Genomic DNA, 12,593 nt, shown 5'->3' with positions numbered 1-12,593 from the left:
CCATAGTTTGGCTATTGTGAATTGTGCTACTATGAACATGAGTATGCGTGTATCACTGTACTATGATGGCTTTAATTTTTCAGGATAAATACTGAGGAGTGGTATAGCTGGGTCACATGGTGGTTCCATGCCTAGTACAGTGAGGAACCTCTATGCCTATTTTCATGGTGGTTGTACTAACTTACAATCCCACCAATACTGTAAAAAAGTTCCTTTTTCTTCACATCCTCTCCAGCATTTATTATGATTTATATTCTTAATGATTGCTATTCTGACTGAGGTGAAATCTCAGAGTAGTTTTGATTTGTATTTCTTTTGCTAATGATGTTGAACTTTTTTTATATATTTGTTGATAATTTGTATTTCTTCTTTTGGGAAATGTCTGTTTGATTCATTTGCCCATTTGTTAGGGACTGGGGCTGTAGCTCAGTGGCAGAGTGCTTGTGTGAGGCACTGGGTTTGGTCCTTAGCACCACATGAAAATAAATAAAATAAAGGCATGCTGTCCATCTACAACTCCAAAATTTTTTTTTTAAAGATAAGACTAGGTGTGATAGCACACACCTGTAGTCCCAACTACTTGGGAGGCTGAGGTAGGTTGTGCTAGTGCACAAGTTCTAAGCAACTATGGGAAGCACAGGGAGAGCCCTCATAGGGGAAAAATAATTTTTTTTTATACACTCATTGCCACTAAAGAAACATTGCTTCTAGGTCTTCTAAGAGGATAGAATTAGGAAATGAGTATATGTACCCATACTCCCACATGCTTGAACCTATATTAATTCTGAAATATTCTGTCTAGTTAAACGATCATAGATGGAGTCCATAAACACAGATCTGATTTGGATACAGATATAGATATATCATGAGTTTCTACCTATATAGACAATTACAATCCAACAAAATAAGATACCTTCTCTTCTTCTCCTCTCCATGCTTATAATGCTTTTCTCCATCAGTGAGAAACATTGCACCTACTATCCTATATTACTTATCATCTCAGGTTTTCTGTAACAAAACTCCCAACCATACCAACCACCTGCTTTCTCAGTTTCTAACCACATCCCATGTTACCTGGCTTGGTAAGTTTCTCGCTCAGGCCCCAGTGTTACAGTTTTTAATGTCCAAATATCTTTTTATTTCTCAAACAATTGGTTCCCAAGATGCAGGTCAACCCAGAAAGGTTGACACGAGCTTACCTTCAGTTACTGAAGACCATAGACCCACAATCATTATGCTACTCTCCACTCTACAAACTCAGTATGGACTAACTATCCAATCTCTGGAGCTTTGTTTGTTTGTTGTTGTTGTTGTTGTTACTCTTTTTATTTTTTTTATTAGATCTTTATGGTTATACCTAAGAGTTTGGGTTATCCTAACAAACTCATACATGCATGAAAATTGATCTCAGTTCATGTTATTACTCCCTTTTCCCTCCCATCCTCCCCCTCACCTGTCCCCTTCTCCTTCCTTTATTCCTATCTCTTTTTAAATCAGGGATTCCCAATTCTGAATATTTCTGAGAGAGTTAGGAGTGATAGTCTCAATTCCTTTCAACTCAGAATACAGCACACATTATGCAAATGAAACCACTTACTTCCCAAAATCCTGCAGAAAATGGATTTGCAAATTCAGACACAAAGAATCTTTGCACCTTTTTCTTCAGTCTCAGGGCTTGCATGACCAAAAAGGTCCCACAGATTTATTAGATTTACTTATTTCTACCCATTCTTAAAACAGTTATCAAGTTCTCTTGGTATAGAACAGGAAAAAAAATAAGGCACCCCTTTGCATGACATTTATCATATTATAAGATAATTTGTCACATAGTGGAGAGATTTTTGGAGTATCCTTCAAGAAGAAGAAAGATTCTGGTTAAAAAAAAAAGAAAGAAAGAAAGAAGAAGAAGAAAAAGAAGCCTTTTCAACCAGGTACAGCAGCCACACCTATAACCCCAGCTACTCAGTAGACTAAGGCAGGATAATTGCAAATTTGAGGCCAGCCTAGACAATGTTAGTGAGACCCTGTCTCAAAATAAAATAAAAAGGACTGGGGGTATAGCAGCATTAGAGCACTTTCCCGGCATGTGCAAGGCCCTGGGTTCAATACCTAGAACCACACACAGGCAAAAAAAAATTAGGTTTCAAAAATTAAATAATTTGCCTACTGATCTCAAATCTCTAAATTCTAAGTTACTTGAAAGCAGGTACTGTACAATTTTCCATCTATGTAGCCCCACTGGATAAAAGACTGTCCAATTATTATAGATATTATAATGATTTTTTTTTTTTTTTTGCAGTGCTGGGGATTGAACCCAGGGCACTTTACCACTGAGCTACATCCCCAGCCCTTTTTTATTTTTTATTTTGAGACAGGGTCTCACTAAGATACTTATTGAGATACTGTCTCAATAAGATTGCCCAGTCTGACTTTGAACTTGTGGACCTCCTGCCATGGCCTCCTGAGTAGCTGGGATTACAGGTGTGAGCTACCCCACCTAGCTGAGAAGACTTCTTTTTCACTAGAAACTTTCTGGTTCTTGGTTGTTGTTTTTTGTTTTTGTTTTTCATTTGAAAATTTTATAAATTCTTTTTTTAATTTAATTGATTTTATTTTTTTAAATACAGGCAGTGAAATGCATTACAATTCTTATTACACATATAGAGCACAATTTTTCATATCTTTTTATACAATATGCTCTCAAACTTGAAATCCTTCTTCCTCAGTCACTAATATTACAGGTGTGTGCCAACACACTCACAAAATACTATCTTTTTTTTTTTTCAACTTCCTTTGGACATTTCCTTCTTCCTCTTTCTACTCCAGGGCAAGTATGACTGTCAATGCACTTCATACAGTTCACTTGCTTTGTTTTAATAACCCAGGGTGTTTGCAATAATCAGTGCACTATTGGATATTAAGGGACTATCATAGGGAAATTATCATCATAGAGATTTTGATATCTGCTAGAGTACATTCCAACATCCAAGTGTCCTTTCAAGGGCTACTGAGCTCCAAACAGAAAATGCTACCTCTTTTTTTTTTTTTTCTTTTTCTTTCCTTTTTCAGTACTGGTGAAAGAAGAACCCCTTTTATATAACAGGGGTTCACTGCATGCTTTAAATATAAACCTTGCTGTATGACAACTGGTGGCTCATTTTAAAACTGTCATGTTTCTCTCTCACTCTCCTCCTCCTCCTCCTCCTNTCTCTCTCTCTCTCTCTCTCTCTCTCTCTCTCTCTCTCCCCTCCATAAACACAGGGGAAGCAAGATTAACCTTCTTCTTTCCCTAGGCTGGGTTTATTGTGTCCTTTGGATCATTGAAAACAGAAATGAAGAAATCCAAACTTGGGAGCTGGTATCAGCATATCTAAGACATGGCTTCCAAGGCTACCATCTGGATGTGAATTATGTCTCCTCATAGGCACACCCAGAGTCTATCCCTTATGTTCCCCTTTTAAAAGCCCTCTGTTCCCACTAGTAGTTAGAATTGCAGCCTTTGAGACCTTAGTTCACTAATTTTCTCATTTACTAGCAAATCAATACAACTTTTTTTTTCCTTTTCTCAAAACTTTTTCCTCTTTATTAGATTGGTACCAGGGAGAAGAACTGAGTTTTCATTATCATTGGACATTGAACCCAGGACCTTGTACATGCTAGGAAAGCACTTCATCAATGAGTTACGTCCTTGGTTCCTTTTAAATTATAATTTTAAAATTAATAATTTTAAATTATTTTGAGATACTGTCTCAATAAAATTGCCCAGTCTGACTTTGAACTTGTGATCCTCCTGCCATGGCCTCCTGAGTAGCTGGGATTACAGATATGGGCTACCCTTAGCTGAGAAGATTTCTTTTCACCAGAAGCTTTCCGGTTCTTGAAAATCCAAAATCCTTTCCTCAGGTTACTATTTCTTGGAAACTTTTCTCTGCTGAACTGGTTTGATACCAACAGTTATCTTCCTAGAGGGACCTCAAACATTCAAAGTATTTACTTTTCCACTGAACTATATCTATATCCCCAGATCTTGTTTTTGTTTTATATTGAAAATAAATATTTTAACATTTAAAAAATTATTTAGGGTCTGAGGGTATGATTTAGTGGTAGAATGCATGGTTAGCATGTGCAAAGTCCTGGGCTCAATTCCTAGGACACCCAAAAAAATATTATTAAAAGAAGCTTTTTTTCCTAATTGAGGGTAATGCATCCTCCTGACTATGATTCTAATTTCATTCTCTCTACTTATCTAGAATCTGGTTCCATCCATTTTCTCCTTTATCTCAAAACTCCTTTACTAATTCACTAAATAAATAAAAAAAGGATTTCTAAACTGCATTCTTTACACCCTTCTCTTTACTATAACACTTTTTAAGGAAAAAAAAAAAAACCTCACAATAGCTTTCTTTCTCCAATTCTAAGATCTGAATTTGCTATTCTGTATATTACAATTGGAATTTTCGCTCTATGACACCATTCTAATAATGCTGCTGATTTTCTTAATGTCCAAAATTAATCTTAATTCTATTTGCTGTATGGGAGATGTTTTAACACTGCTAGTCACTCTCTCTTCGACACTCTCTTTCCTGTCCTGCCACATTTAGAAAGGAAGGTATAACAAGTGGGAAGAAGCAGAGGTTTTTAGAATTGCCTGCGTTGGAAACCAGAAGCAGGAGTCTGTATGTCCATAAAATCAGAGCAGAAGCCACCAACTACAGAATCTGTCCAGAAACAGGAAGCAGGCATGGTTGAGTAAAAAGGCAGTGTGGCCAGGGAAATTCAGTGAGGAAACCAGAAAGCAAAGTGGGTCAAAGACAAAAGAACACCCTGAGTCCCAAGGGAAACAAAAGTCCGAAGACCCAGACAAAATTCTGCAGAAGCCACATGACCTCCTTAGCAGAGTTGTAGTCTTTAAATCTCAGTGTGGGAATCTTTCATTCCCAGAGTGCCTCAAAGATGCTTCCTTAATGGCATTTCAATACCTTCGATTCCTTTATGTTCTTCAATACTATACTTTCAGACCTGATTCTTCTCTGTTACCTCTCCCATTTAATCATCCAGCCCTCCTTTTACTTACCAAAAAATAAATTTCCTGCCAGGTGGGATGCTGCATACCTGTAATCCTAGTAACTCAAGAGACTGAGGCAAGGGGATCATAAGTTTGAAACCAAACTCAGAAACTTAGGCCCTAAGTAACTTTGTGAGACCCTGTCTCAAAATTAAAAAAATAAAAAGGACTGCAGATGTAGTTCAGTGGTTAAGTACCCCTGGTGACCTGGAATGTGGTGGTGCATGCCTATAATCCCAGCCACCTGAGAGGCTGAGGTAGAAGGATCCCTAATCCCAGGCCAGTCTCAGCAACTTGATGAGACCATGTGTCACAAAATAAAAAGGACTGGGGATGTAGCTCAGTGGTGTAGCACCCCTGGGTTTAGTCTCTGGTACCAATAAATAAATAAATCCAACTATCCAAAACTCCTTTACTGATTTTACTAATAAAGATTTCTAAACTGCATTCTTTACTCCCTTCTCTGTACTACCATACTTCTTAAGAAAAAAAAAAATCACAGTAACTTTCTTCAATTCGAAGATCTCCTCCAAACAGAATTTTAAATTTTTCTTATTGAGTTCCATGCTTAAGAATACATTTCTATGAAGGAAGAATCATAATTGTTGTCTATTTATTTAGACATGTATATATTCATTTAGTTATCTGTTCTCCATTACTGGAGTGAGCGTAAACCTAGAGGACAGAGAACCCATACTTTTTATATTGCCTTGTATCCAGCACAATGACCATTACAACTCTTTGCTGAAAGAATAAATAACTCAGAAAGTAAATAATGAGTGGAAAAAGAAAAGCATTCTTTTTTCATTCATAATATGAATATTAGGACACAACATGAGTCTCAAAATGTGAGAGGGTCAAGAAAATAAAGAGTGGGGAATGAAATGAAGGTCAAATTAGGAAAGAGGAAGGATCAATAGTGTGTACAGAAAAAGCTGACACCTAGGAAGGGAGGCAGAGAATCAGAGGAAATTAGACAAAGTAACATGTGAAAGGAGTCCAGTGGGATATGGGACATTAGAAATCTTTGTGATTTGTCTTCAAAACCCCCAACAAGTCTCACCACTTTAGCATCTCAATAAAGGCATGGTTATACACAGTTCCTAGGGAAAGTATTAGTAAAGAAAAAAAAACAAAAAACTTACACTTGGCCAGCAAGGCATCCGATCAAAAAATTTCCCAGCATATATAGGTCTGATGTGATCTGGAGGTTCCACTCCTGGTTCGAGGTTACTAGTCTCCTTCTTCTCTTCAGGTTGTTGGATAAACTGGTCCTGGTGAGGTTCTATCACCAAACCCATCTGGGGCACTATATTCTTAGTTTCATCTGGCTCCTTTGTGAGTGGTAACCCAATGTCCACCTCCACAGGCGGCTGCGTCTCCGTGCTGGGTTTCATCACAACACAGGTAGACTCTTCATCCTGTTCTTGTGTGGCTTGGATACCTAAAGTGGGCTGTTTTCCCACTAGAGCCTCTATTCCTTCAGAGCCTCTAGCTGCAGGACCTCTCTGGCTCCCTACAGGCTGTGAACTTGGACACACCATACCCAAGGGAGGCTGCATTGTCCTTCCTTGAGAACATCTTGCTGGAAAACACTCTTTTTCTAATCCCACTCTTACTGGTAACATACACGGACCAGGTTTTCCCATTGAAGCAGAGACTCTGTTGACTCCTAAAGTACCTCTCTCCATGGGGGTCCTAGAGATGATATGACTTCCTAATCCCATCTCAAGCCCCTTGCCCACTGGGAGTGCCAGCATTTCCTTATATTTATTATCCCAGAGACTCTTCTTCCACAGGGACTCTCCTTTTCCTAATCCTACTCTAAGCCCCAACTCCATGGAAGGTGTTGTTCCGGTAAACATCCTCCTGCCTCCTAAATCATCCTTTCTTTCTTGGGTGAATCTGACTTCTGGGTTCGGGGGAAATTTCTTCTCAGACACCTTCATTCCACTAGGAGCACTCAGCTCAGAAGGGAAAGCTGTACCTGGATCGAGGGAAGTTTCCAATACCTTGGGGGACCCCACTCTCACGAAAGAGCACATCCTCACTCGTACTCCCTGCCCACAGCTTCCTGCCTGCCTCTTAACACTTCGGGGTGTTCTAAACACTTAGCAGAGTTCACGGGGGCTGGGGAAAGAGAAGGAGACTGTTTACCCGGTTACCTGGGAAACAGACGGCACTGGGCGGGGCTTAGCGCGCAATTCTCCTCTGCAGGTCTTCCTCCCACCTCTCTTTCTCGCCCTCCCTTTCTTTCTCTGAGTCCGTTTCTTTCCTTATTCGATTTGGAAGGCAAGAAAACTTGAGTGTTGTGGCTTTAGGCACAAAGCAAATGTTTACTAACTTCCCTTTGGTTTTCAAAGCAACATGGTCCTAATAAGATGGTTTCAGCCATTGCCTTTTTCCTGGGCATTGACCCTTTAATTTTCCTACTGATCTGGAAACAAATAACTTTCTGGTGATGGCCACTTTTTTGAGATCCTTCCTTGCCCAAGAACCTCCACACAGGGACCTCACTGCATGCTAGGCAAGAGCCCTGCCACTGAGCTACATCCCCAGACTTAAGGAACTACTTCAAACTCTGGAATGTTATTATATTTGACAATTGTGGTCTTTAAGTACACTTAAACTTTAATAACTAAGCTTTAAGTCATATTTAAACTGAATATATTAAAATTTGAGATAGAGGGCTGGGAGTGTAATTCAGTAGTAACATGTTCAAGTCCTTGGGTGTGATCCCCAGAACCAAAAAATAAATAAATGAGTTTGAGATATTACATAACAAAGCAGATTGTATTTTTAAAATACTATGTCAAGCTCAAATTTTATTGTTTTTAAGTATATATAGAATTTTCTTTAAATTGGGGGTTATATTTTCGACATTTTGTTTGTTTGTTTTTGTGGTGCTGGGGATTGAACCCAGAGTCTTGTGCATGCGAGGTAAGCACTCTACCAACTGAGCTATATCCCCAGCCCTTTTGTCAGGTTTTAATGCAAGTGTATTTGGTGAATATTTGTCATTTTCTACATATATGGGGCTATAGAACACCTAGCATATAATTTGAGAATTTGTAGGATTCCAGTCTGCATAAAAAAACTTGTGAAATCCAAAATTAAAAAAAAAAAGTGAATAGGGAATACTGTTTTCATATTTTTTAACTGCTATCACTTTCTAGATTATTAATATGAATGTTCATCTCCCCCTGAGATCTTTAAATGATTTGATAGTGTGTAAATCAAGGTATATTTGTACAAGGGCTTATCTAATTCATTCATTCTACAAATAAGTATTGAGTCCCAATTTTGTCAGTACTGGAAATAAAGTGGAATATTAACCAATCCCTGTCTCAGAATTTATATTCCAGTAGAAATGGATAACCATCAAGTGAATGCATAAATAAAATCATTTTATTTCAGATAATGATAGGGGTTATGAAGAAAACAGGATGCTTTGACATGGAGGAAAGCACTTCAGAATTTGAGCTGGGGCCTGAACAATGTCCTCCAAAGACATGGACTTTTTTTCCCCCAGTACTGAGAAATAAACCCAGTTCCTCAAGAATACCTGGCAAGTACTACTTAGATCCTCATCCCGTTTTTAATTTTGAGACAGGGTCTTCCTAAGTTGTCCAGGCAAACTTTGAACCTAGGATTTTCCTGCATCAGTCTCCCAAGTAGTTGAGTTTATAAATGTTTGAAACCATGCCCATATCAGACTCTTTGGTGTGTGTGTGTGGGGGGGGGGGTATGGAGGATTAAACTGAGGGGCAGTTGATCACTAAGCCATATCCCCAACCCTATTTTGTATTTTTTTAGAGACAGGCTCTCACAGAGTTACTCGGTGCCTCGCTATTTTGCTGAGGCTGGCTTTGAACTCGAAATCCTCCTGCCTCAGCCTCTGAGCCATTGGGATTACAGGCATGACCCACTGCTCCTGGCTCAGACTTTTTACTTATTTTTTTGATATTGGTGATTGATCCCAGAGCCACACGCTAAGTAAGCACATGCTGTACCACTGAACTACACCTCAAGCCTCATATACAAGCATTTTAAACATGACCAGTTCAGGTTTCCACGGCCTTTTTCTCCCTGTCTTAACATCATGACTTATATTAGAATTACCATTTGATTTGTCCCCAGAAAAAAAAATTTAAATAGTCTCAATTAATGTAAATGTAAAGGACCAGGTGCAGTGGTGCATGTATGTAATCCCAGTGACTAGGGAAGCTGAGGCAGGAGGACTGAAAGTTTGAGGCCAGTCTCAGCAACTTAGAAAAGCCATAAACCTAAAGAGACTATGTCAAAATTTTAAAAAGCGTGTGTGGGGAGTGGGAACCCTGAGTTCAATCCCCAATCGCAAAAAAAGTAAATGTAAAGAGTAAATGTAATTCAGTGGTAAAGGAACTGCCTAGCATGCCTGAAGCCCTGGGTTCAGTCTCCAGCCCTGAAAAAAAAAAAAAAAAAAGTAAATATAAAGCCAGGCTCAGTGGCACACCTGTAATCCCAGCTACTCTGGGGGCTGAGGCAGGAGGATTGCAAATTTGAGGCCAACCTGACCTCAAACTCAACTTGACCCTGTCTTAAAAAATAAAAGAGCTGGTGATGTAGCTCAGTGGTAGATCATCTGCCTAGCATGCAGTTCAATCCCTAGTACTACAAATAAAAAAAGGAATATGAATATAAGTATTTATTACCATTTATACAAAAATTTGTTCTTCGGGTACACAAGGGAAGAAAGATTTCCTGAAGAGAAGGTAGAAGCTATGTGGTGCTACGCAGTGTGAGGAAAGCCAGGTACTGGGAATTTGTGATTTACTGTTTGGAGATTTGAGAGTGAGAAGAGGCAGTGTTCAAATTTATATGACTTGATTTAGGTCCATCCATTTTGTAGCTTGCTTAACAAATTCTATCATCTATAAGAGCTCACATTTGACATTAAATGTATACAATTATCAGTCCTCCTCAATCTTCTCAGGTTAGGAAAAAGAAATACACAGGCATATTGTGAGTGGCCATAATAACCAAGCCTCTTACTATGTGGCATTTTAATTTCTCCAGAATTACCAGTAAATACAGCACATGGTAAGTAGGCTTGGGAATAACCAACCAATCAGTAAAATAAAACTATTGCTAGATTTTTAGAGGTGCTAGCCACTGGGTCAGCACCACCCAAACATAATTAAACTGTAAAATAATGTAGAATGTATTTTATTTATTTATTTATTTATTTTGGTACCAGGGATTGAACCCAGGGGCCTAACCACTAAGCCACTTCCCTAGCCCTTTTTATTTTTTATTTTGAAAAAGGGACTCGCTAAGTTGCTTAGGGCCTTGCTGAGTTGCTGAGGCTGGCTTCTATTGAGATCCTCTTGCCTTAGCCTCCTGAGTCACTGGAATTACAGGTGTGTGCCACTATATCTGGTTTGGAATCTATTTATGAAGAAGTGAATTAAAAGACAAAATCAGTAGACAGAAATGAATGCAGAAGCAATATTCTAGCATGTTCAGATAGGGAGTTTCTAGCAATTCATAAATTTCAGTATCTGACATTGTGAGGTTTTCTGAAGTTCAATATTTATCATTCTAAATGTAATTAAGTTCACAAACACTTTAGAGGACCCTAATAAATCAACCAGAGTTCTGTGAGGAAATGATGAATAGCTGATGGTCCTGATCCTTAAAAATTTATAATCCTAAATAAATAAAAAGCTAAATGTAAAATAAGACCAATTTTGGAAGCATTATAGAGAGTAAAACTTTTCCATAGTGTGAAACTACAGAAATAAGGTAATTAAATCCAATACAAGAAGACTTAAATGCTGTCTAGAGTTTAGAGGAACTGGTATTCTGGCCAAAGTAAGTCTAGAGGAACTGGTATTCTGGCCAAAGTAAGTCCAGCCATTATGGACAGTAATGGTGTTTCAGGTAGAGAAAAAAGTGACCAAAGATGCCAAGATGGGAACACATAAGCAATATTCAGGGGACACAGGATACATACTGGTGGTCAGAAGACAATGCCACAATTTGGGGAGAGTGAAGCTAAAGAAATAGAAGAGTTATCAAATAAGGAAATGACATTGAACATTTCTGAGTAGGAAAGTGACAGGCTTAAGTGTAAAGAAAGGATTGAAGAAGCAGGAATATGCATTAATTTCAGTTCATATGAATCCTTCTCATGGCCCACACATTGGGATTAGACTTCAAATTCGGGGATTAGAGAATTTTTAGTGATAAGAATGAATGATGATGTATGAGTGTAACAAGGAGGAGTTGAAAATTATGCTGCAATTCAAGTCTGAGTGACTGGGAAGCAGTTAATGTTAGTCACTAAGCAGAAGCAGGTGTGAATCAGAATAGGTTTGGTTTGGGACATGCTGTTGACATGACAAAACTGATGTGACATAACCTATTTCCTGATTCTTCCTGGGACTGTCCATAAGCTATTACCATGACTAGTATATCACATTGGAATAACCCCTTGGGGATAGAGTGCCACAGATACCATTTCCATATGACGCATTCTGTTCTTCTGGTGATTGGAGAGTTGATTTTTGAGACTGTTGAAAGGTTCAAATCATCTTGATTGCACAATGTTGAATGAGCACCCACAGGATACCATAGCTAAGGTGTACTTCAATAATATTTATGTCCTCACAAGAGGGCTACAAATTATGAACTGCAAACTGAAAAGTAGCCTTTATTCTGAGGAAAAATCAATTTAACATTCTTCTATCAAATTGCTTTTGTTTGTTTGTGTTTCAAACACCCCACTAGAGACTGACTATGGTGCAAAAATTAACCCAAAAAGCCTGTCTTAAGTAGGTCTGCTGTTGAAGGTAATGAACACCTTGGGCTATCTTTCACTAGAATCCTGTTTAAGACGTTCTGGAGCCAGCCCGCAGGTTGGAATCCAGCTTCATCACAAATAGGCAGGGATGTTGGACAAGTTACTCAATCTCTTCTACTTCAAATTCTTTTACCTGTAAAGCAGGCACGCCTCATTCATTAATTCCACAACCATGACCCAGGTTTCCCGGCTGCCAGGTACTGTTCTAAAAACATGGGTTTACAGCGGTGAGGACGACTTTTGAGGTTAACATTCAAATGCAGGGAGATAGGCGAGGAGCTGGTTTCCGAATGAAAGACTCGCAGTGTTAAGAATCAAATGGGATAATTTTTGTAGAGCTTTTGGTACAGTAACTCTTTAAGGGAAACTTAATAAAAGCGAGCTATTGGTTTAGGATTTGCCCCTTCCTACTCCCTACCAAAATAAATACCCCCCCCCAAAAAAAAGCTCGTTATTATTCTCATATTTCACCATCTCTACATATAGTTTTTGGGATGGGGAGGGTCCTATTCTCCCCAGAATAGTTAACACAATTCACTGCTCTTTCCCAGACCCACTGATCCCTGGGACGTATTGCGGGGAGGTACCTCTCCTACTAGATAAGATCCTCAAAAAAGCCCCTTTGCTGAGTTGCCAGGACAGAGATGTTATGAGGTGGGGTGAGGTGGCGCGGGGGGGGGG

The 12,593-nt window shown here is 38.8% G+C and overlaps 1 protein-coding gene across 1 annotated transcript in view; it reads right to left on the bottom strand.

The window, feature by feature from the left end:
- Efhb (EF-hand domain family member B) overlaps positions 1–7,578 on the bottom strand; it is a 47,879-nt gene extending 40,301 nt beyond the window's left edge. The window contains exon 1 of the mRNA XM_015494518.2: positions 6,211–7,578. Within this exon, the coding sequence (XP_015350004.1) occupies positions 6,211–7,110 (900 nt within the window). The 5' untranslated portion in view covers positions 7,111–7,578. The remainder of the gene's footprint in view (positions 1–6,210) is intronic.
- Positions 7,579–12,593: the final 5,015 nt, after the last annotated feature.

This window comes from Marmota marmota, unplaced genomic scaffold (genome assembly GCF_001458135.2).
Source record: "Marmota marmota marmota unplaced genomic scaffold, marMar, whole genome shotgun sequence".
NCBI lineage: Eukaryota > Metazoa > Chordata > Mammalia > Rodentia > Sciuridae > Marmota > Marmota marmota.
Note: the sequence above shows the minus strand (reverse complement) of the source record. Positions and strands in the feature narration are given on the sequence as shown.